General features: G+C 38.0%; 2 protein-coding genes across 3 annotated transcripts in view; one reads left to right on the plus strand and one right to left on the minus strand.

The window, feature by feature from the left end:
* The first annotated feature begins 3948 nt into the window (after positions 1–3948).
* Positions 3949–6066, plus strand: LOC117600134 (uncharacterized). Its single transcript, XM_034315139.2, has one exon. The coding sequence runs from the start codon at positions 3949–3951 to the stop codon at positions 6064–6066; it is 2118 nt and encodes a 705-aa protein (XP_034171030.2).
* Positions 6067–6593: 527 nt separating this feature from the next.
* glu (structural maintenance of chromosomes 4-like protein gluon) overlaps positions 6594–25180 on the minus strand; it is a 43688-nt gene continuing 25101 nt past the window's right edge. For both annotated transcript variants that reach the window (XM_034340586.2, XM_034340585.2), the window contains exons 8-9: positions 19592–21759; positions 6594–6774 (exon numbers count right to left, since the gene is read on the minus strand). In XM_034340586.2, the coding sequence (XP_034196477.2) occupies positions 6645–6774; positions 19592–21759 (2298 nt within the window). In that variant the 3' untranslated portion in view covers positions 6594–6644. The remainder of the gene's footprint in view (positions 6775–19591; positions 21760–25180) is intronic.

The following is a 25180-nucleotide window of genomic DNA, read 5'->3' on the forward strand; positions in this document are numbered from 1 at the left end:
TTTTCTAGAAGTTCATCTTACTCGTATACTATCCGACAGCTAACAATATATTATAGACAGGATCGATTTTTGGGACCTGAGGCTACTAACTCTTCGAGGGCCCCCTTGGCTGAAAATCGAGAATGGTGGATTATGCGATATCACATGCCTCCGCATTAAATATCCAATCACGTGATATTGCATGCTCAAAATCTAAAATCCAGATTTGAAATTTGAAATGTTCAATCACGTGATATTGTGATTTCGTCGTGATGGTATCTGGATCATTCAAATATTGCGATACGTAGTAACTGACACGCTCATATTAGTGGCAACCAACAAGAGGATCATAAATAATGCAAATTCGAATCAGCAGTTGTAAAAATGTCAACAATGCTTACTTTGATTTGATTTGTTTCTACGTTTACCACAATTCCTAATTATTTCAAAGAAAAATAGTAAATAAAATTTAATTTAATGTTTTTTAACACGTTCCGTGCCGGACCGTTTTTTGAAGACTTCCCGTTCAGGCCGCGTAGGGTGTATACGACCCACATTTTTACGATTAAATAAGTTTTAAGACGTACGTACGCTTTACAATTTGTAACAAAATAACCGTACAAAACCATAATTAGCAACAAAAGGGTGTAGATTTTAATATGCGTTAAACAACAAAGCAATAAGATGCCTATATTTGACTCTACTATAAATTGTTTAAAAATTCGCTTTTCAATAAGAACTGCAAACGGCCTGAAGGGAAAGTTCAGCGGTGGTCGTATACACCACACGCGGCACGGAACGTATTAAGAAATCATGTAATTAATATCTTTTTATATGTATAATATGACGATAGATCATCTTAATAAAAGATAATACAGTTCGCATCGAGCCTTCGAACCGTTCGCATGTGTTTATATTGACGTTCGCGAGTGCCAAACGAATTCGAGTGACACTGTGCAAACATCCAAACCCGCAAGCAACCCGCTCTTAAGCAAGCACACCTCGTTTGAGAGTGCATAGCATGAGCACCCTACCATCAAATGCTATCAAGCCAAGACAAAATTACTAAAACCTAAAACCACGCCATCCTACGCCACAGTTACAATGAGCAACGTGTACCCTAGCAAAGAAGCGGCCATCATAGCTGACAGCATCGCAGAAGCGTCCATAACTGACTACGCCACTACTATAGAAAAAATAATCGGGAAACAAGCCATCCGATTCATATCCCGAATTGCCAACGACCGAATATGTGTATACCTTGACAGTAAACAAACTGCTCACCAGCTGTTATCGAAACATACCACAATAACCGTTAAGAACACCAGTATTGTAATAAGACCATTAATCGCCCCATCTCAAAGAATAATTCTATCCAATGTATCTCCATGCATACTAAACGAATACATCGAAAAAATCTTCACCGAAAACAACATCAAAATGAACTCTAAATTAACCTTCTTAAGAGCTGCGATCCAAGAACCAGAGTTTAACCACGTTATGAGTTTTAGGAGACAAATTTACGTCAGCCCAGAAGACGTATCAAGAATTCCAGAATCCTTTCTAGTAAACTACGATGCTACCCAATACCGCATATTTACTTCAACTGAAAATATGGGATGCTTCATATGCAAAAAAGAAGGCCACATAGCAAAACAGTGCACTATGAACAACAAGCCCCCCGCTACAGCCACTGCAAATTCAAATATTAATACAAATCCGGAACCAGACGAATTGAAGCACCCCAGCATACCAGCGGAATCCAACATGGACCTCACACCCTTCACAGAACCACAATACAAACAAACCAATAGTCACAACAAACCAACGATACAAATACAGGTAACAAAAGGACGCACTCCACAACCACATCCACACAAAACTCCAATGATCTCGAAGAAAACTTCAACCCCCCTAACGCCCCAGCAACGTACACAAAGATCTCCAGCAACACCCACAAACCAGTAAGTACACGTGAAAAAACAAAGACAGGTAAACGTCGAAAATTAACACCAGATGTAGTCGACAACATTGAAATAATGATCGACTCAGCAAAAAATATGGTAAACGACCCACTAGCAAAATTCCCATTAAATTGGTTACAATTAATGAGCTTTCTAGAAAATGCAATTGGAGTTGAAGATCCCATAAAAATAGCGCAAAACTACACCCAGGACATAGCTAATGCTAATCACAATCCACCCCCACCTAAATGGAAAGATCATTAAAAACAGAGTCCACAGGATAATTAAAAAACTAAACAACAATATACCATTCCAATCAAAAATACTAGCCGACAACATATCGCTCAACAGCACCCCTAACACAACCGACTATGAAACAGATAACGAAGAAAGAAAAGAACCCCTCGACCGACAAATTCATCTATAGGATAATACCAACAACCTAGCGATGACGTACACAATTCTCCAATGGAACCTAAACGGCGTTTTCACCCGATTACCCCAACTACAAATACTATTAGACCAATACCAACCTGACGTAGTATGTCTCCAAGAAACAAACCTCAAACCTCAACAGACGATAAAACTCAAAAACTACGATGCATATGTCACCAACCGAAACTCCCAACATGCAAGCGGAGGAGTAGCGATACTGATTGGAAACTCCTTAGACAACGAACAAATTCCTACCACATCCAACATGGAAATAATAGCAGCCAAGATCAACTCACAGCCAAACATCCACATTTACAACATATACATCCCACCCACCTACCAACTAAACGCAACCGAACTAAACAAGCTTTTTGGAACCCTACAAAAACGATTCATAATAACAGGGGATTTCAACTGCCACAGCACCCTATGGGGATCAGAGAAAATCAACGCTAGAGGAAGAATTTTAGAAGAAATAATACTAAACCATGAGACAGTACTCCTCAACGACTCAAAACCAACCCACTTCAGTGTGGCAAACGGGACATTCAGCACCCTCGATTTGACCATGTGCAATTCAAACATAGCATACAAGTGTGAATGTTCAACGATATCTGAACTTTATAACAGCGACCATTTCCCAGTCCTAATAAAAATCCACACCAATCACAAAACCAAAAACAGCGAACCTGTCCCAAGATGGAAACTGGAAAATGCGGACTGGGAAAAATACCGTCTACTAATCGAACAGCGTACCTCTCAATTAGACTCCTATATCAACCTAAACCCACTCCAAATAGACAATATAATGGACAAATTCATCTCCATGATCGATCAAACAGCAAGTGACACCATCCCAAAGACAGTTCCCAAAATTAGTAGTAACCACAACTTGGTACCGTGGTGGAACAGAGAGTGTGAAACAGCTGTTAAAGAATCAAACCCCGCCTTCAACCAATACAAAAAACACCAAACGACTGAAAACTTGATCAAATTTAAAAAACTACGAGCAACAACAAGGAAAATACTAAAACAAAACAAGAAGAAATCCTGGCAAAGCTTCCTTACCACGTTAAACGGATCCACTCCCACGAAAGTTGTTTGGAGCAAGCAATCCAAGGTACCCACCATAAACATAACATACCAGGCCTGTCAAAACCTGACAAAACAATCACCACAGACCAAACACAAATCGCAAACCTATTAGTAGAAACATTCGCCGCAAACTCGAGTGACTCGAATTATGACAAAGCCTTCCTCTCTTCCAAAACCAACCCTACAAAAACTCCCGAACAACCCACTCAAATCAACACAAACGACTGCTCCGCAATCAATGAGAATTCAGAATACATGAACTAACCAACATACTCAAAAAATATAAAAATACCAGCCCTGGACCCGACAACATCCCAATTGCACTCATAACAAAAATGCCCACTAACGGCATTAAATGCTTACTCAAAATATTTAACTCAATATGGAAACACGGTACATCCCCCGACGTGTGGAGAGATGCTATAGCTACCGACCCATAGCACTGACAAACATATTATGCAAAATAATGGAAAAAATGATCAATTATAGACTCAGATGGGCACTTGAAACAAACGATATAATTTCACCCCACCAAAACGGCTTCAGACCACTCTACTCTACCTTGGACCCACTAATAAATATAGAAACGGACATCAATAATGGATTCAGGAACAAACAACACACGACACTAGTGGCTATGGATTTCGAAAAAGCATACGATATGATATGCAGAAAGAGAGTTATAAACATCTTAAAAGACCTAAACATCCACGGTAATATACTAAAATTCATCGACAACTTCCTAAAAACAAGACGTATAAGAGTGAGAAACAACACCCTTTCCAAAACCTTAACCACCGAAAACGGAGTCCCACAAGGCTCTGTACTAAGTGTTACACTATTTCTAATATCAATAAACGGAGTTTTATCGGTAGTCAAAAACCCAATCAAAGTCTATCTGTTCGCCGACGATCTAACAATCCTATACTCAGGAAAGAACCCAAAAATAATCCAATATATCCTACAGAATGTTCTCAACAAATTACAAAATTGGGCAACTGAATCAGGCTTCAAATTTTCCGAATCAAAAACTAAATATATAAATTTCTCCAGAAAACAAGAACCACTAAAAATGAAACTCTATCTCAAGAACACCGAACTTGAACAACTGAACCACATCAAAATCCTAGGCATGATATGGGATAGCAAACTTACATGGTACCACCATGTTACACATCTCAGGAACGAATGCACACAACGCCTAAATCTTTTAAAAATAATAGCAGCAAATAATTGGGGTGCAGATCTTAAAATATTAATAAACACGTACAGATCCATCATTAGAGCCAAAATAGATTATGGCTCAATAATCTATGGATCAGCTAATAAAACCATTTTAAAGAAGCTACACCCAGTGCACAACACAGCACTAAGAATTACAACAGGAGCCTTTAGGACCAGCCCCACTTCTAGTATTCTCCAAGAAGCAAACGAACCATCGCTCCGACACAGAAGGAAACTCCTCAGCATGAACCAGGCAATAAAAATCGCAACAACCCCGAACAAGCTTACATACCCAATCATCCTTGCGAACTACAACACTAACAGACACACACCACAAAGGAACACAATGAATCCCTTCCACGTCAGAGTAACCCAAACCGCAACAGAACTGAATCTAAAATTTAAAAATATCACCCCAAGAAAACCACCAACGACCCCACCTTGGAAAATTAAACCAATCGAAACTGACACAAGCCTGACATTATACTTAAAAACAAATACCAGCCCAGAAACTTACCGACAACTAGCCGCAGAAATTATTGAAAAACATAAAGACTCCACACATATCTACACAGACGGCTCAAAATCAAGTACCGGAACAAGATACGCAATCATCACCCCAAATTACTCCATGAAAACCAAACTACCAAATGAAGCATCAATATTCTCAGCTGAACTAATGGCCATCAAACAAGCCCTGCAAACCGCCTACACGGAATCCTACCAAAAAACAGCCATATTTACTGACTCCACGAGTGCAATAGCAGCGATAAACAACACCTCATCGTACAACGACACCATCCAACAAATCATCGAAACACACCAAAAGATCATCTCCAATGCAAACAAAATACAAATCATATGGATCCCTAGCCACGTGGGAATAACCGGAAACGAAAAAGTAGACCAAGCCGCTAGAGAAGCAGTTGACGCCTCACAAACCGTATATAACAAACTATGCCTTGACGAAGCCCTAAAAATGACCAAAAAGAAACTAAGATCACAATGGGAAACTGAATGGAAAACAACAGCATCTACCCGTTCCTTAAATATAAACAAGAAATTCTTCAAAACTCATACAACACACACCGAACAACCCAGAAGAGAGCAAGTAGCAATCAGTCGCATCCGAATAGGACACACCAAAACCACCCATTCATATCTCCTGACCAAAGATCCAGTCCCAAGATGCGAAGAATGCCATGCACAACTTACAATAGACCATCTTATTCTGAATTGCCCTAAATATGATACAATTCGTCGGAAATACACATTGAAATCTCTTATCAAGGACAACTTGGAAGACAAAATAAGCCACGATCTACTAAAGTTCTTAAAAGAAACTGAACTACTCGACAAAATACTGTAAAACAACACACACACGAAACCACCTTCTAAGGCGTCGCTAATAACCTTGCAGTTGATGCGACGTTAAACACCTATATAAAAAAAGGAAAAAAAAAAGATAATAATTTAGTTCAAAAAAAGATGTTTAACACACACTTCAACTGAAAAAAAAGAAAGAAACATTTGGATCCTGATATATTATTCTTACAATAATAACTGTTTTATATTGTTTAATATTTTAATATTAAATTATTCACAATTTTTATATACATTAAGGTTTTTTTGTAAAAATAATTATCATTACACAGTAAAAATATTGAGGAGGGACTTGCTGAACATTGCAGAACCTTGAACCAGCTGATAAAAAAATTCATATTCGAATATTAATATACATATATGTATACATATATGTATACATACATGTACACTGAGTTAATTCTGTCGAGACGTGTGACTTTAACACATATTCACGCTGTCAGTCAATTGGCTGCAGTCCCTCTTTCGCGTGCCCCTCGCCAATCGGCTCTCCAGCGTGAATATGTGTTAGAGTCACACGCCGCGATAGATTCGATGTAACTCAGTGTACACTTATGTTATATCTTAGATTTTACGTTTTTTTCTCGCAGGTTGTTTAGAAATATCCTTATCAGTTAAACTTGTACTATTTTTAGTAGATTCATTCTTAGAAACAGATCTTTCTGGTGTTGCAGATAAACCTAATTCAGGCAATCTGAAAAAGAAAATATACATCAAATTATATTATGCTTAATGATATTTATAATTACATTAAAATTTATAAGTAGTATAAATTTTGTTCTTTATACAATTTCATGAACAATATTTCAATTCATAGTAGTTTAATAGAAGATAATAGAATAGAAAAGTAAAATTTTATTTTTTACACAATTCTAATTTTGATAATTTCATAAACAACGTTTCTATCTACAGTAATTGCAATAAAAAGAAATATTAATATTAAAGGAATAATATTAATATTGGGTGAACTTGTAGAAAACCTACGGTAATTATTTAGATTACGGACGGCACCTCCGATTTCGATGATTTTTAAATATGTTGTAGAAATCAACATTTTGAACAACTTTTTCCTATACATATAACCGCCGCTCGGCCTTAGTTTTCGAGATATGTTCGAAAAACTGTTGAAACTAACGCATTGAATTCTGTCCATCCGTGTGTGTCTATGACAACGTACGCATTAGTATGGGATCACTGCTTTTCTACTGTTTCTGCAGGCAACAGCACGGCGACCGATGACCAATATATACCTTGTGTACTTCTGTATTCATGATTTCAATGTATTGTAGCTATGATGGCAGCCGGAAATTTAATATAACCTAACCTAACCCAATCTGCTCTACCTAATCAGTGAATTATGTTAGGTTAGGCTAAAGTAATACAGTAATGCTTCGAAATAAGCAAGTGACTCGGGACCGAACAGTTGCTTATTTCGAAGCAGATTGCTATTCGGCTTGACTTTGTTCTCGAAACGGGACGATAGAGAACGCGAGAAACGAGTGAGAGATCCGAGGTAGTGGCAAATCATAAAGTAATCGGCCGAGCAGCGATGTTATTTTTTGAACAAGGATAGAATATAGCATGCCCTCTCATTCTCGTACTATGCTTTATTTCGAAACAAATATACCAGACTGAGAAAGCATTATACAGGGAGATTCTTTCGGCGCGCAACACAATAGCCGCCCCGCACAATGGAACCCTGCTGTGTTTGCGGGCAAAAAGCCCAGGAGGTCAAGTCGCCGGACCCAAGACTGCTCTGTGTGTTTTGGGTCCGACGACTTGACCTGGGCTCATAATTGAGAAATTCGACATTTGACGGTGTGACATCTAACGTCATTATGCAGAATAAGAAACGAAAGTGAGGTGGCATAGTTGCCAAATCACATCATTTGAGAGTTCTATCGCGGTGTTGCCGCATCTGTGACCATCTAGCAAAATGAATTTGCTCGAGCCGAGCGAGATTTTGATTCCTGGCGGACATAGAAAAGGACAGCGCGAGAGAGAGAGAAGGAGTATCATGAATGTAACAACGCCGATCGGCGTAAATATAGTCACACGCTACGACAGATTCGATGAGACTCTGTAATACACATAACGTACGCGACTATAAGACTTATAGGAATAAAAACTATATGGCATTAATAATTTCAGGAAAGGAATGAAAAATAAAGACATGTAAATTGATCTATAATATACAATATTTATCGATTGAAATATAATCAATAAATATAAACAATGCCTCTTCTTTCTCCGCGCCGTCTACATCGTCGATTCCCATGACAGCCACTCCAGCCACGTGTTATTGAAATCTTTTTCATTTGAAATATAATAATGAATTTTAATATAATTGTACCTGCATATACAGGGTGTCCCAGTCTAAGTATGACAGAATTATATTAAAATTCATTATTCATTTCTTTATTTCTTATTCCCTTCTTGAAATTATTATGTCAGGTAGTTTTCATTCCTATAAGTCTTATGGCCGCGTACTTACGTTATATGTATTATTTCATTCATTCTATCCCTACCAGCACCATGAATCCGCCGTTCTTTGATGTTTCCGAACATAGAAAAGGATAGCGCAAGAAGGATAAACAAAGAGAGAAAGACTCACAAGCACAACATTTAACCCAATATTATGCTATTAAATGTTGACCGATTTATATTGTGTTTAGCTTCATTTTGATCAGAAAAATCTTCTCCACATGATAGTAAAATTTTTATTAACAAAAAGTACAAAATAAAAAACTTTATTCTGTGCATTAGTATGGTCACATTGACACGGGGCATTTAAATGAAGGCAATAAATCCCGGTTTTAGTCCCTCTTTCGTCTTTAGCTACTGACTCTTTCTAATCAATGTTTACTGATTAGGCAATCAAATTTGAAAAATGATTCTCCTATTCCATAACAGTTGCGGAGTGGACCGGCAATAATGATGTACATTTATCGAGTTTTCACTGTATATGGTGCAAGTTTTATAATTCATTTTTCTGGCATACCATTTCAAGTATTCTATCTGTAATTTAATTGATGAAAGAAACATGATTATAAATATGAATAAAAAAGTTTGATGGTTGCACACATTAGTACATGTATTGTTTCATTCTCGAACCTCTTTCTCTCTCGAGCGCCCTATTCTTTTCTATGTCTGGCAGGAATCAAAATCGACTCGAGCCTGTTGCAATTGTAACAGATGTGGCAACAGCGTGACAGAAGTCTTAATACGTAGCGGCAACTATGCCATACTTATGGCTATATTCGCGTAGCCATTTGTGGTGTCAAATTAGAATTTACATTTATCGACTGATCTGTGTTTTTATCGACCCTGATGATAACGTGGTCAAATATACCATCAATGCCTCTGACGGAAAATCAGTGAACTATTCTTCCGTCTATTTGACGTCTGATGCGTGCAAATCGTAAATTTCGTTTTACGTCTTCCAGAAGTGATAAATTGTGAAAAATCGAATTTCAGTGACATTGTGCTAGTTCAAGGAAGGGTGGTCTGGTATGCTATGAGTGGAAAAACCATTAAATCGTTCAATATTTGCTAAAATGCAGCCGAACGCAGCATTCGGCAGCCATGTTGTTTGCTTACAACAGCGTCTGTCTCAATCTTACAGTGTCGAAAATATCATTTTTCTCAACGTATGGTGTTTATTAGCGTTCAAACGGACCAGACCACCCTGTGGTGAAGTCTACCCGTGGGTGCTATACCCGCGAAAATTTCATTTGTGCAATTATCGAGACGAAAAACGAAATCTACGAAATCGAGTGTCTCTCTCACGCATGGCGTATACGTGCATGCTTTCCGTTGATTGTGTGAGTGCACGCATACAGGTCATGGCACAAGGAGTCTGTGCCCTTAACCGCTGGACCAGCAACACCGTTGGAAATCCTTTCGATTTTTTTATATATATCGCACATAAAGTACTTTCAATAATTCTGGTTTATTAAGTTTTCTAAATTCTTATTGCGTTTCACTGTACGTAAAAACATTGAACATTGTATAACACACTTACTTGATAAAGAACAGACGAAAATTCGCAGTACAAGTAACTGACACGCAAAAAACAGCGAAAAACTCAGTTTTTAATTTTTTTAACTATGGCGCACCTGACCAAAAATTCTAAAAAAAATTGAGAATAATAGTATCGATAATATACACTTATGAAAAAAATATGAATCTAGATCCGCGACTCCTTCTATATAAAATCGCCATTTTTCCGAATTTTTAGACATTTTTGATTTTTCACGGCTTCAGTTTTCAATCTAAAAATCTGAAAAAATTCTGTAATATGTGCCTCAGAAATAGAAATGTCTCTGATTTTTTTCAGAATTTTCGAATGTTATTAAAGCGGAGAAATTGGCCAAAAACCTCGCAATTACATTTTTACCCGTAACTACCCTCCCAGATGAGATACAGGGTTGAAACTTGGCACAGACTAGTTTTTTTTGATAAGCTATCGAATGAGCCATTGCAAGTCGAATTTGGTTTGGGGGCACTTTTGACCATCTTATCCGGCTATACCCTTTACTTTCGTTTTTTCCTGTAGAATCTAAATATGTAACGTTTTATAGAAGGTTCCATTTAAAATTATAAAGGTACCTCCGCCCCCCATTAAAGAAGAAGGGGGGGCCACTTCATGTTTATGTAGTTAGAAAGGCCCTTCAGATCCATGCAATTTAAGACCAAGAACTTTAAAATCGATGTCATAATTTTCGAGATATTGAGATGTTAAGTGTTATGTGGGCCACCCTATATATTGGTATCGGTCGTCGTGCTGCTGCCTACAAAAACAGTAGAAAACCGGCGATCGCACACTAACACCTAAGGTGTAACGCGGACACATACGACAGGTAGAATTCAATGTTAGTTTCGACAGTTTTTCGAAAATATCTTAAAAACTAAGGCCGAGCAGCGGTTGTATATACAGGAAAAAGTTGTTCAAAATGTTGATTTCTACAACATATTTAAAAATCATCGAAATCGGAGGTACCGACCGTAATCTAAATAATTACCAAACCTACTCCCCCCATGATTTCGATGATTTTTAAATATTTTGTAAAATTCGCAATTTTAAGCAACTTTTTTCGTCTAATGTAAGCTATATGTCGGACTTGATTAGTTTACAAGATATTCGTGAAGAACTATGAGTACAGTGAAAGCTTTTGATCTGTGGGAATGGATCAGTATATTACATTACATTCAATGTAGATATAGTAATACAGTAAAACCTGGATAAGTGCAACCGAGATTGGGACTCAGTGGTTGCATTTATCCAAGCGAGGTGTCGAATCTCGGGTTTCACGCGACGCCAGCCAAGCCTGAACGTAGAATGAGACAGAGAGTGGGGAAAGAGAGAGGTCCGATGATCAAAGGAAAGAGCCGAAACGTATCGGTGTGACTAATACTAATTGAATCAAAAAACTTTTTTATTTTTGACTTTTTTTTAATGAAACTTGTACTAGCGCATTGGTGAGATTTTTGTGATTAAAGTGGTACCAAACACGATATAGTTTGAATTATAATTACTTGCTAAAATTGATGTTAAAAGTTGGCGAAAAGCAAAGGAGAGTTGGAATTGAAAACCAGCTGCGGTGTCGATTCTGCTTTCAAACGTTGCATATATCCAGTCGAGGTGTCGATTCTGCGTCCATACACATCGTTTGTATTCAGCCGCGATACCTATTCTACGTTCGTACACATCATTTAGACAGGCCGTACACCAAAGATGCATCAAACATGCAACATGCAACATGCGATGTAAGGTAAATACCGCGCATATAAAATTGTTTAAATTTTTCAGGACTAATTTGCTGCACTGGTTTACGCAATTTAGCAACATGTAACATTTACATTATGTGTTTGATTCATCTTTGGTGTACGGCCTGCCTTATACATTGTAACATGGTGGCACGAGTGCCCCCCGTTACAATAATCCAGATTTTCGCTCACTACGCGCTTGTCCCTTAATACCCCTTTCCTAACCCCTATCCCTTTCTCCCACCCGCCGGTATCGGGTCGGTAGGGGCAACGGAAAGACTGGACAACGATGCTGCCACCCCAACCCCCAGAGGACCCCGTCCCGAGACCGACGACAACCCTTCAGCCCCCTACAAAAGGACACCGTGGGACCATCTACCGTCGGGCCCGAGGACCCTCAGCCCGTAGCCAGCATCGCCGGGCCCGTCAGCCCTACCAATCCCGATCACCGGCCAATCCCCTCTCCAAAAATTCCCTGCGACGGTCTCGTCGTCGCTGCGACCTGGACTGCATGAATTAGCGCCTAGCGTTTCGATAGCGAGCATTAATTATAGAGTACGATTTGCAGAGTGTGCAGTGTGTGTGTGGCGTGCCCCGGTAATATTGTCCCGCGGATTCGGCAACGGTATCTCCGGCCGTGTAATTTGTCCCGGTATAATATTGACCCGCGAATCCGGCCACAGTATCTTCTCCGGCCGTGTATTTCTGCGCCCGGGTATTTCTACGCCCGGGTACCCTTCGTTCGCACACGGTACTCCGCGATTTCGTCCAAGCCCCTTCCCTTCCCATTTGTCCCTTTTTAGTCCCATTCTCGAACGCGTAATGTAGTGAACTTTCCTGTGAGCCTTGCCGACCCTTGAGATTTCCCTTCCCCCAACAATCCTCCTTGCGCACTCCCCCGCGAAGTATTGTACGGACGTCCAGGAGGTGCCAGGAGGTGCCACGAGTCCCATCCCCTGTAAAGACCCCGATTATACCCCTTTTCCTTCACTTTTAGATTGCCACAGAGAGTGGCTGGCGCCCAACGAATTTTGTATTATTGTGTATCGAAAATATAAAGTGACCCCCGCGAACCGAGGATCATAAAATAATTTTTAACAAAAAACAAATCCGACTTCGAAATGCACTATGAAGTGTCAAATAATTTCTATTTAATCTATACCAATATTCCATAGCTATTAATAATATCTACTTAATCGTTAAATAGGATACCAAATACATTTCAAAGTTTTCGGAGGCGGCGCAAAATTAAAAACTTTTCCTCTACTAAGAAGATCCTAACTCGGACGTCGGCAACCTATGATAAATCACCCATTTGATAATTTCAAATAAATAATATTCAACGGGAATCAACAAACCCATTCCGAATTAACTATACTGCAGTTCACGAGTGACCGCACTTAACTCGCGCAGCTAGTGACCTACTGTGGTCTAGGGAGATTTTTAATAGTGCGTGTGATTCCCCTTTACAGCTTGCTTCTTACTTTGCGTTCACATCATTTTTTTCTTGCGACAAATAATAGGAATTTCATTGTATCGTGAAACTTTACAATATCATCACCGATTATCAATTATCGTATGTCATATATTTCTGCCCGCCATTTATATGGTCGCAAAGTATAATAAGAAGCAAGCTGTAGAGGGGAATAACACACGTTATTAAAAATCTCTCTAGACCTAGTGAGCGGCGTGAGTTAAGTATGGTCTCTTGTGAACTGCAGTATAGTGCATGTACATCGGGAGGGCTGCTAATTTCTCATACAATCGTTACAATTACAAATGTTTTCAGCCGGACCTATAATTTTTCTCTTACGACTTATTAATTACCAAGTTTGCCATACCGCAATCAAATCGTTATTGGCAGCATCGTTTGTTCGGGTATTTTTAATTTTGCGCCGCCTCCGAAAACTTTGAAATGTATTTGGTATCCTATTTAACGATTAAGTAGATATTATTAATAGCTATGGAATATTGGTATAAATTAAATAGAAATTATTTGACACTTTATAGTGCATTTCGAAGTCGGATTTGTTTTTTGTTAAAAATTATTTTATTTCACACTTTTTAGTGGAACCTGTAGTATTTTTAGGATAGTGTAAGGTGATTTTGGGTTTCTGTTACTTAGCTAATAACCATAAACCTAAAAAATATTGACCAAATTTAAATGGTTAATAAACAACAAATTCCATAAATTTTTGCAAGTGGGATCATCACGGATATATAGAGTGTCACGCGACTACCTCTACAGCCGAAGAGGGATGATTGCTAAGGTGATTCTAAACAACTTTTTCCTTTTCCAAAATGTTGGTTAAGGCTTGTTTTTCTAGTTATTAACAAAAAACACCGACCAATCCGAGCGCGTACAGCGCGCGGGCTCAGGGACTGCAATGTCGGCTATGAAAACCGGGCCTGACGTAGGTCGCAAACGAACGGCTCGGCACCCCGTTGGCATAGCACAATAAAAAAATTGGACGGGTAGAACATTTTTAGTCGTTGTTTAAAATGAATACGGAACCTAATCTCTTGTCGCCTATCATAACGTAAAAAAGGAAATTCTAAGGATTCTAAACAACAAATAAAAATGATTGAAATGGAATAATTAATAAACGTTTGAATTGGAAGCCACGTTAATGATGAAAAATGTGACAACAATATAAATGAAGCTTTCGCATTCGTTCGTAAATTAACCTACTACGCTGAAAGCAGATAATTATCACTGGGAATCGAGGAAACACGTTCGGTAGAACAGCAATTTTCATGATCGGGCCAGTGAACTCCCCTCATTTATTGCACTTAGGTGTGAATGATAGGCGAGGTGTTTGCTCATCGAATGTCCAGAATCGACACAGTGATCTAGTGGGAATTATTTGCTTTCAGCGTAGCAAGTTAATTTAGAAACGAATGGGTAAGTTTCATTTAAATTGTTTTCAAATTTTGCATCATTAGTGTAACCTTTAATTCAAACGTTTATTAATTATACCAATTCAAACATTTTTATTTGTTGTTTAAAATCCTTAGAATTTCCTTTTTTACATTATGACAGGCAATAAGAGATTAGGTTCCATATTCATTCTAAACAGCGACTAAAAATGTTCTACCAGTTCAGTTTTTTTATTGTGCTATGCCAACGGGGTGCCAAGCCGTTCGTTCGCGACCAACGTCAAGCCCGGTTTTCGTACCCGACACTGCAGTCCCTGGGACTGCGCTCTATCCGCGCTCGGATTGGTCGGTGTTTTTTGTTATTAACTCGCAAACCAAGCCTTAACCAACAATTTGGCAAAGGAAAAAGTTGTTTAGAATCCCCTTAGCAATCGTCCCTCTACGGCTGTCGAGGTAGTCGCCTGACACCCTGTAATTCCTACTAAATATGAAAGGTATCATCGTGAACGATACATTCCTTGCAGAGTAACATGAAGGCGTAGATTTTTTGCTATAATAGTAGTTATTAACAAATTCAATACATTTTTGCAAGTGAGATCATCGCGCACATACCTCCTACTAAATGTGAAAGGTTTCATCACAATCGGTACATTCCTTGCAGCATAAACGCCAGAAGACATAAATGAAGTATTACGTTTTTTGCGACATAAGTCGTTAGGAATGAAAAAATACAAATATTTTTTTGCGAGACCAATCGGGAAATATACTCTACAAGATGCAAAATTTTGTATTCGATTGGTCCATCCGTCTCACGGTAATCGGTGAAAAATATAAGTCAAGCATTACGTTTTTTGCAAAAAAATCGTTAACAATGAAAAAATGCAAAATGTTTTTTTAACGGGACCAATCGGGAGACATACTCTACAAGATGCAAAATGTTTCGTTCCGATTGGTCCATCCGTCTCGGCGTAATCGGTGAACATACATAAAAAAAAAAAAAAAAAATAAAAAATAAAAAAATACATACACACCGAATTGAGTATCCTCCTCCTTTTCGAAGTCGGATAAATAACATATGTAGCCGAGGTGTCAATTCTATGTTGTTTATTCTATTATTATTGTTTATTTATTCTATTATCATTCTGTTATTACTGTTAGCTTATAAATTACTTTAATTTTCAATAGGAAGAAACTGTCCGCTTTCATGGAAATCACGGGCTATTCCTAACATCATAAAGCACCTAATTTGCAGCATATTCAGAATAAATAAATAAATGAATATAATTAAAACTATATCGTGTTCGAAAAATCTCACAAATGCGTTAGTAAAAGTTTCATTAAGAAAAAGTTAAAAATAAAAAAGTTTTATCGTTCAATTAGTATTAGTCACACCGATATTACGATCGGATCATATTACACGGTTTCCTCGCCAAGCGGCTCGGTTTGGCTTAGGGAATATAACGGGTCAACTTAAAATCAAAGTTAACTATTAATTTCAATAATTTTGACATTGGACTTGCGTGGCCGGCTAAAGGCGGCAGGAATTTAACCTAACCTACTCTAGGCATATAAGTAACGAAAAAGATTATATTCCGTCAACATTGGTATTAATTATTGTACACAACAAGATTGTCTGCCGTTAGCGATATTTTATTTTTTCTGTTATTTATGTATGTCTAAGTTAGGTTAGGTTAGGTTACCCTGGCCGGTCATCAAAGAATGGCGGGACCGCGGCTTCGGCAGGATCATCTACCGGACCACGCAGGTGCTCACCGGGCACGGTTGCTTCAGTGACTTCCTGTGCCGGCTCGATCGCGAGGCGACGGCTGTAAACCACCACTGCGGGGAGGGGCGGGACTCCGCGCAACACACACTGGAGCACTGTCCAGTATTCGCGCGGGCCCGTCACGCCCTCCAGTGCGAGTTAGGAGTGGATCTCTCGCTGGCGAGCGTTGTGAGAAACATGCTCGCCGGCGAGGATCAGTGGCGGGCGATGACCTCCTTCTGTGAGGAGGTCATCGCCCTGAAGGAGGAGATGCGTCGGTGGAGGCCCCTCGACGGCGCCTTTAGCTGAGAAGGACGGGGTGGTGGGCCTTGATAACTCTACCCACCGCCCCCAACAGGATTAGGGGGGAGCTTCGGCTCCTCCCCAAGGAAGATGTAGTGGAGGGAGGCTCCGGCCTCCCCCAGGGTGATAGGCCGAAGGGGGAGGGAAGGGGCTTGCCCATGGAGCCTCTGGGCCACAGGTGGTCGGGGCTGGGGCCCCGGTCCCCAGTGCACACGAACCGAGGAGTAGCCGGCGTCGGGCGCGACCTCCGGCATTGGCGGAGTTGGCACGTAGGGGGAGGATCAAAGGTTAGACCCTCCCCCGAGATGGGACGCAAACGCGCCAAGGGTGAGGGGGTCACGGAGTGTTCGTCAGAGGTCCCGGGGCCCTTCCTCAAGCCCAGTGCAGGCCACCGTGGGGGTTTTGGCAGGTAAGAATCCTGCACTACCCCCGGCCCCTCCCCGGGGGGAGGTGTCTTATAGAAGATTTCCCCCACGAAAAAAAAAAAAGGTTACTCTAAAATTCCGATCGCCTTTAGGCCAGCTACGCGAGTCACATGTTGTAATTTGAATTTTTCGTTCACCCGTAGCATAACTAGGAGCCCGACCAAATGGTGATGTTTAAGCTGGGCACAGACGAGCGCAACGCGGCATGGAACGAACATATTTGGACGAATATTTGTTTGTTTGAACGGTAGCGCGAACATGTCACGCGGCAATACCGTAATGCCGCACAACGAACCAATTTTTGTCGATCTTTTCCGCGAACACAAAGGGATTCCGTGCCGCAGTGTGGACGGTTTTCTGCGGGTTTGCCGCGTTCGAGCCCAGGTACCGAAAACAATGAACTGATGGCGAATGCGTGTTGAAAACCGCGGCGCGTTCGTCTGTACCCAGCTTTATAGAAACGGTAGGCAAGCGAGCCGGCGCACAGTGGGACAAAACGGCTTTCGGCGATCAAAAGTTGATTTTCGTGAATTCGAAAATTGAAAAACTAATTACATACATCAATAGAGAATAAACTGTAGTTTAACGTAGTGTAATCCGTTTTTTCATATTTCTTTCCGTTTTGCCGTGGTTCGCACTCAAAGTCAGTAGAAATTCGTCAAGATGAAACGCTGATAATATTACCCATAACTTCAATGTACGATTCTAATGAATTTTACTCAGAAAGATACAATTCAAATGAATGATAAAGTTTACTAGGATAGTATAGATTCTATTCAGTACATAAAGTAAGTTAAAATGTTAACAACTTTTTAAATAATAGGATCTGATTGAAACGAAGTACATTTAACTAAAATCTCAACTTTGCGTTTGATTTTAAAAAAATGTGTGCACTTGTGCGGGGTTTCATTATTACTGTAGTAAAGAGTGAACCTTCCTCTATCAGAATCAGAAAAAAACGGCTGCCCCAACCTGCCACTGCTCAAAAAAATGACGATTGAAATAAATTATACCCATCTTGGCCGCAGCGCACGATGATGGAAAAGCAGTACCAGATACGATTATTATCCAGTTAACTGCATTCGACGTGTATATTCGTTACCCAAAACTTTATTTCGGCCTTGCAATATGCCATAATAAATTTTCATAATTGTCGAAACTATTTTCACGAATGATTTGGTATAGATCATAATAAATATAAATAAATATATTATAATAACACATGTCTTGTCATTTTTTAATTATTAAATCCGTTCCTATTATAGTTATTAATAGTTCTGAGTCAAATTTTTGTTAAATGACATAAAATATGTCTTACAAGTGAAGGATATTGAACGCGTTATACTTTATACGTGAATATTTTGACACCCTGTAGTTCAATATGATTTATATTGGTACAACTTAAGTACCATAATATAGGAAAAGACTTCCCAAAATTTCATTAAAATATTTCCAATAGAACCGAAGTTACAGAATTTTGATCGCCGAAAGCCGTTTTGTCCCACTGTGCGGCGCACACGGCCGCGTGCGCATACATATAGCCAGGATTCGCTGAGTAGTAACAATATTCTTTCGCAAATATCTCGCCAACTAATAGAGTCCGACATATACATAGCTTAGAGAAAAAAAGTAGCTTATGTTGTCATATTTTACAACATATTTAAAAATCATAGAAATCAGAGGGAGGGTAGCTCTTCTACAAGTTCATCTAATATTGTTGCAAACTTGCTATATGAAATAATATACTATAAGATTTTAACATCATTTAAACATTTGTAACTATAAATTTTACTGTATATAATGTTAAAATTTTTCGGTATCATACAGAGTCTACCATTTATCTCGCAACCCATGAGCGCGCAAATTGATAAAAATGGCAACAGCGCAAAAATTCTAGAGATGTAAAAGTTGGTAATTGATTCGGGATACGAGTACACCGAGTTTCATCGAACTTGTCGCGGCGTGTGAAACTAACACATATTCACGCCGGAGAGCCGATTGGCGAGGGGCACGCGAAGGAGAGATTGCAGCCAATTGACTGCCGTTGTGAATATGTGTTAGAGTCACACGCCACGACAAGTTCGATGAAACCCAATGTACTTGTATCCTGAATCGAATCTCGGACCACAGTTCAGTTGATTACCAATTTAACTGTACGGTTTTTACATCTCTCGAATTTTAGCGCTGTTGCCATTTTCATCATTTTGCGCGCGCATGGGTTGCGAGATAGATGGTAGACCCTGTATAACCTTTTAAATAAATTTCTAGAATAGAATAATACTTTTTGTTTAAAACTATATTTTTTTTCAAAATACAATATTCTTTTCATAAATTAAATACACCTATTTTAAGAAGTTCATTTAACTTACCCAAGCGAATTATTTTCATTTGTTTCCTGAATTTTATCTATAGTTTGTACATTATTTGTACTCTGTATTGTACAGCCAGACTTACTTTGTTGACTATGCACAGAGAATTTTTGCATCTGCGATGGATACATACTTTTAGAAGTAATTTGCGTTGGAGGAGCAATTCCATTCTTTTCGTAATATTTTTGTAGATCAACAGTTACGCTCTTTGTAATATTGTACGTTTTATATATACCAACAAGGAAATCAGCCAACTCAAACATATTTGATCGTAAAGATATAACAATAAACTGTGCATTCTTTGTTCTTTCTTTTATATAATTTCCAACGATTGAAACATTCTTGAAATCCAATGCAGCATCTATTTCATCCATAAAATACAAAGGTGTTGGCTTGTAATGATGCAGTGCAAACACAAGAGCTAAAGAACTCAAGGTTTTTTCTCCTCCACTGAGATTACAAATATTTTTCCAAGATTTTTTAGGTGGTCTTACGCTGAAAGCAATTCCTTCACTAAATGGATCCAATGAATCAACCAATTCCAATTCTGCATCACCTCCTAATGTAATCATCTGATACATTTCCTTTAACTTGTCTGTAATAACAGAAAAACCTGCAAGGAACTCTTCAATTCTACGCCGTCTGGCTGTTTCATAAATATCTCTTATCCTGTTACGCTCAGCTGTTATTTTTTCTAACTCTGCTGCACGCTTCAAATACAATTCATCCTTTTCTCTGTACTCATGAATTAATTGCATATTTGGAATTTCTGTGGGCAACCTCTTCTTCATTCTGTGTAAATTATTCGAAATAACTTTCTCATCTGTTTCATCAAATTCTTTCTCTGTCAATTCTTTTAATTCTTCCAGACTTTCCCCAGGTATTGCTTGAAGTTTTAATGCAGATATTCTTCTTGTTAAATCTGGAATTCTTTGCATTAACTCTTTGATCACACTCTTGCATTCTTTTAATTTTTGATCCAAATCTATTTTAACTGCTTTCATTTTATTTTCTGTGGTTTGTAAAACGTTTAATTCTTCTTTTAGGGATGACGTAAATTCATCTCTTTCTGCCAACTGCTCTGTAAATTCATCGAGTTCTTTCAAATACTCTTTTCCTTGTTTCTCTAATTCCTGTTTTTCTTTTTCAATCTCACGCAATCTTTGTTCAGAGGTATGCACATCATTCTCTAAACTCTCTATTCGCTGCTCAAGTTTCTTTACATTTCTCTCCGCAGTTTTAATCGCGACTTGTAATCTACAGATTTCGCCTTTAGTCGTATCAATTAATTTATTTAAATCAGCTATCTTTTTCTGCTGATTTTTCACCCTGACCCCTGATAATTCTTCTATTTTGGTATTGATACTTTTTACTTCTCTCTCAAGAGTGTTTGAATTTTCTTTCACCTTTTCGAAATGCTTTTTAGTAGCCTTCATCGTTTTCTGTAACTCCGCAACTTTTTTAGGGTTCGATACTGAATCCTTAACCTTCTTTTCCTGAATTTTGATCTGCGTTAGTAATGATGGTTTCTGTTCCTCAAGCGCCTTTACTTCAATCTCTAACTTTCCTTCACTGATCTTCATATTCCTTAAATTCACATTTAGAGTATGAATCTGCTGTTCTAAAACCTGAGATCTAGCTCTAAGCTCATTGCACTTCTCATTGGCTTTGTTTAAATCTGTTTGCAACCTTTCAATGTCAACAGAGGATAGTTCGTTCCTCACTAGTTTATGCCCCATTCTGCCTTTCATGGCTGACCTTCCGCCCCCACTCATCGTTCCAGATAATTCTATTAATTCGCCTTTTAGCGTGACTACTCTGAAACGCTGCCGGCCATACGCAATTCGCGTTGCCTCGTCTAAATCATTTGCTACTAATGTATCTTGCAGACTGTAGTAAAATGCGGGTAATATTCTCTCATCGTCAATACGTATCAGGTCAAACAATCTTGAAACATTTTCAGGAGTTTGTATTTTTTGTTTACATCTTGGTAGTAAATGCTGCTGTTTTTCTAAAGGAATAAAGGTTGCTCGCCCTATATCATTCTGACGTAGAAATGTTATACATTTTTGGGCAGTATCTACAGTATCTACTACTATATTGTCTAATGGACCACATGCTGTTGAAATTGCTACATCATACTTTGCATCTATAGCACCCAGATCACCCTGCACATACAAAAATGAGATATAATTTGATACCATTACAGTGTCTGATACAATTAATCCAGTGTTCTTCAATATATAGTACACGTGCAATCATTATTAATTTGAGAATCAGTAACTCATGGAATCATTATTGGAAAAGAAAAGAAGAATTATTTCAAACATGTGTATATTTCTCAATAAATTATAGTTAATGTACGAATTCTCTTACACAAATTATGACAACTTGAACAGTTTCAAAATTCGCTGGAGACCATTCGTGAATCTTCGTTCAACTTCGTATACGAACATATAGTACCGAGCGTGATAGGTTTCTCTAAGAAAAATGGCGATGTAGGAAAGGGGAACTCCACCACTCGTTATAAAACCCTATAATGTATGAGTAACTAATCAAAAAATAATAATTCCCGAAATTCTAAGCTTGAAAATATTACTATCAATATAATTTTTAATTATCAAATGTTATAAAATTGTAAAATTTAATATACACATTAAATTTCAATGTATTAAGATTTGAAAATTTAAAAAATCAAATTTAAAAATTTTAAAATCTTAAGAATGAAAATTTTTGAAGTTTAGAAAAATATTAACCCTTCATCACACATATATTGTATATAGTCGTGCATATTATACATATGTATACGCACATTCACACTGCAAGTGTATATTGAAAAAAGTTAGTTATAAGGGCATATTTTTCTTTCTTTCGTATGATACACGTGTGTTAACTGAAGAGGTGGTTTTTCAGATACAACAAAAGTTTTAAACAAACAGCAGCCAAATGTCTGTTTAACTTTCTTTTATAGAACATTCTGTGCTTATAAAGTTTATTTATTATTTATGTATTTGCATTTTCTGAATACTTATATTTTGATCCAATTGGATAAATACAATAATTGGAGCATATCAAATTCCAGCTTACCAGTTAAGCGTTAATTATAATATTTTCACGAATAAATGTTTACACGCGAGTGGCAGGACCTTTTTCTCCTAGAGCGCCATTTTTCCTAGAAAAACCTACCATACTCGCTACTATACACTACGAGTCTATAAGTTTTAATTATATCATACCAATACTAATAATTTATATAATTACTTTTCTTATAATTATTACTTTTTTATTACTATTTTGTAAATCATAAATATTGCTCTATTAAAAATTAATTACTTTTCTTATAATTATTACTTTTTTATTACTATTTTGTAAATCATAAATATTGCTCTATTAAAAATTAATTACTTTTCTTATAATTATTACTTTTTTATTACTATTTTTTAAATCATAAATTGTGCTGTATTAAAAATTAATTATATGTATTTGATTTCATTTACATGTATCTTTAAATTTTAATAAAATATTTATAATGAAATATACTTCTTTATTTTTATTTATCACTATTATCCTGATAAGAGGATACTTGTTAATGATGAAAATTTAAGGAAGATTACACGGATATCTGAATTTTGAGAAATGCTAGAGTAACTTGAAAATATTTATATCCTATATTCTGTCAAAATACTACGTACGTTACCAATTAGTATAAAATATACAAATTACAGTAAAACCTGGATAAATGCAACCAAGATTGGGACCCAGTGGTTGCATTTATCCAAGCGAGGTGTCGAATCTCGGGTTACACGCGACGACCAGCCAAGCGTGAACGTAGAAAGGGACAGACAGTGGCGGAAAGAGAGAGGTCCGATGATGAAAGGAAAGAGCCGAAACGTATCGCTGTGACTAATACTAATTCAACTATAAAACTTTTTTATTTTTGACTTTTTTTATTGAAACTTTTACTAACGCATTGATGAAATTTTTCTGATTAAAATGGTACCAAACACGATATAGTTTCAATTATAATTACTTGCTAAAATTGATGTTAAAGGTTGGCGAAAAGCAACAGAGATCGAAATCAAAACCAGTCGCGGTGTCGGCTCTGGTTTCAAAGGTTTCATTTATCCAGGCAAGGTGGCGATTCTGGGCACTTAATGTTGCATTTATCCAAGCGAGGTGTCGATTCTGGGCATTTAATGTTGCATTTATCCAAGCGAGGTGTCGATTCTGGGCATTTAATGTTGTGTTTATCCAAGCGAGGTGTCGATTCTGCGTCCGTACACATGTTTTGTATTCAGCCGACAAGCCGATTCTGTGTCCGTACACATGTTTAGTATTCAGCCAACGTGCCGATTCTGTGTCCGTACACATCTTTTGTATTCAGCCGACATCATTTATATTCAGTCGTGGTGTCAATTCTATGTTGTTTATTCTATTACTATTGTTTATACATATAATTCAAACTATATCATGTTTGGTGTCATTTTAATAAGAAAAATCTCACAAATGCGTTAGTAAAAGTTTCATTAAGAAAAAGTTAAAAATAAAAAAGTTTTATCGTTCAATTAGTATTAGTCACACCGATATTACGGTCGGATCATATTACACGGTTTTCTCATCGAGGGGCTCGGTTCGTCAAGGGGGATCCCCCCAAGTGGGATATTAAAATTGGCCAAAAACCTCGCAATTACATTTTTATCCGTAACTACCCTCCCAGATGAGATACAGGGTTGAAACTTGGCACAGAGTGGTTTTTTTTGATAAGCTATGGAATGAGCCATTGCAAGTCGAATTTGGTTTGGGGGCACTTTTGACCATCTTATCCGGCTATACCCTTTAGCGGTTTTTTATGCAACTACCTTATTGGCTGACAATCCAGTATAAAGAATTTTAGGAAAGGTGTGTAAGATTGCACTTTATATCCTTACATCGCGAGTAAAACTAAGGAATCTAGTCCCCTAGTTACTTCAATGATTATACATAGATATAGGTGGTTGTCAAAAAACATAGATTTTCTATGTTTTGTGAGTTTTAATGTTCTTAACAGCATTAAACATGACCAAATGGTTTTTAAAGTAATATAATTTATAAATTATGTAGCGCCCCAACCGATTTGGAAGAACTCGAAATCAGTGCACCTTGGTACGAAGCATCATGTCAGACAAAGGAGTTATATAACACAATTTCTCCATGATCCGCCGTTGAGTACAAGAAGTACATAATTTTGACGAACGAGCAGAGTAAAAGCCACATTTTTGAATCTGCACTCTGTGACGCATTCTGTGAACACTTTACTTTAGTTATAAAGTGAACTCTGTGTCACTTTACTTCACCCCCTGTCAATTCAGTCCCGCAGTCAACGATATTCTCTCTGGCACTCTGTGCCATTCAATTACATTAACAGTCGACGATTCAGTCGTGGGTACTCTATGGGTGAACGCACTCTCTACCTCCGCCACACCTAACCTATACAACCAAACACCAGGCGGCCAACTGGAGTTCGAAAAGGAGATAACTATCACCAGGAAACGTGCCATCAAAATGTATCGCGTTTATCACCACCCTGCCTCTTTCTCCGGAAACCCCCGG

This window comes from Osmia lignaria, chromosome 15, assembly GCF_051020975.1.
Source record: "Osmia lignaria lignaria isolate PbOS001 chromosome 15, iyOsmLign1, whole genome shotgun sequence".
Classification (NCBI taxonomy): domain Eukaryota; kingdom Metazoa; phylum Arthropoda; class Insecta; order Hymenoptera; family Megachilidae; genus Osmia; species Osmia lignaria.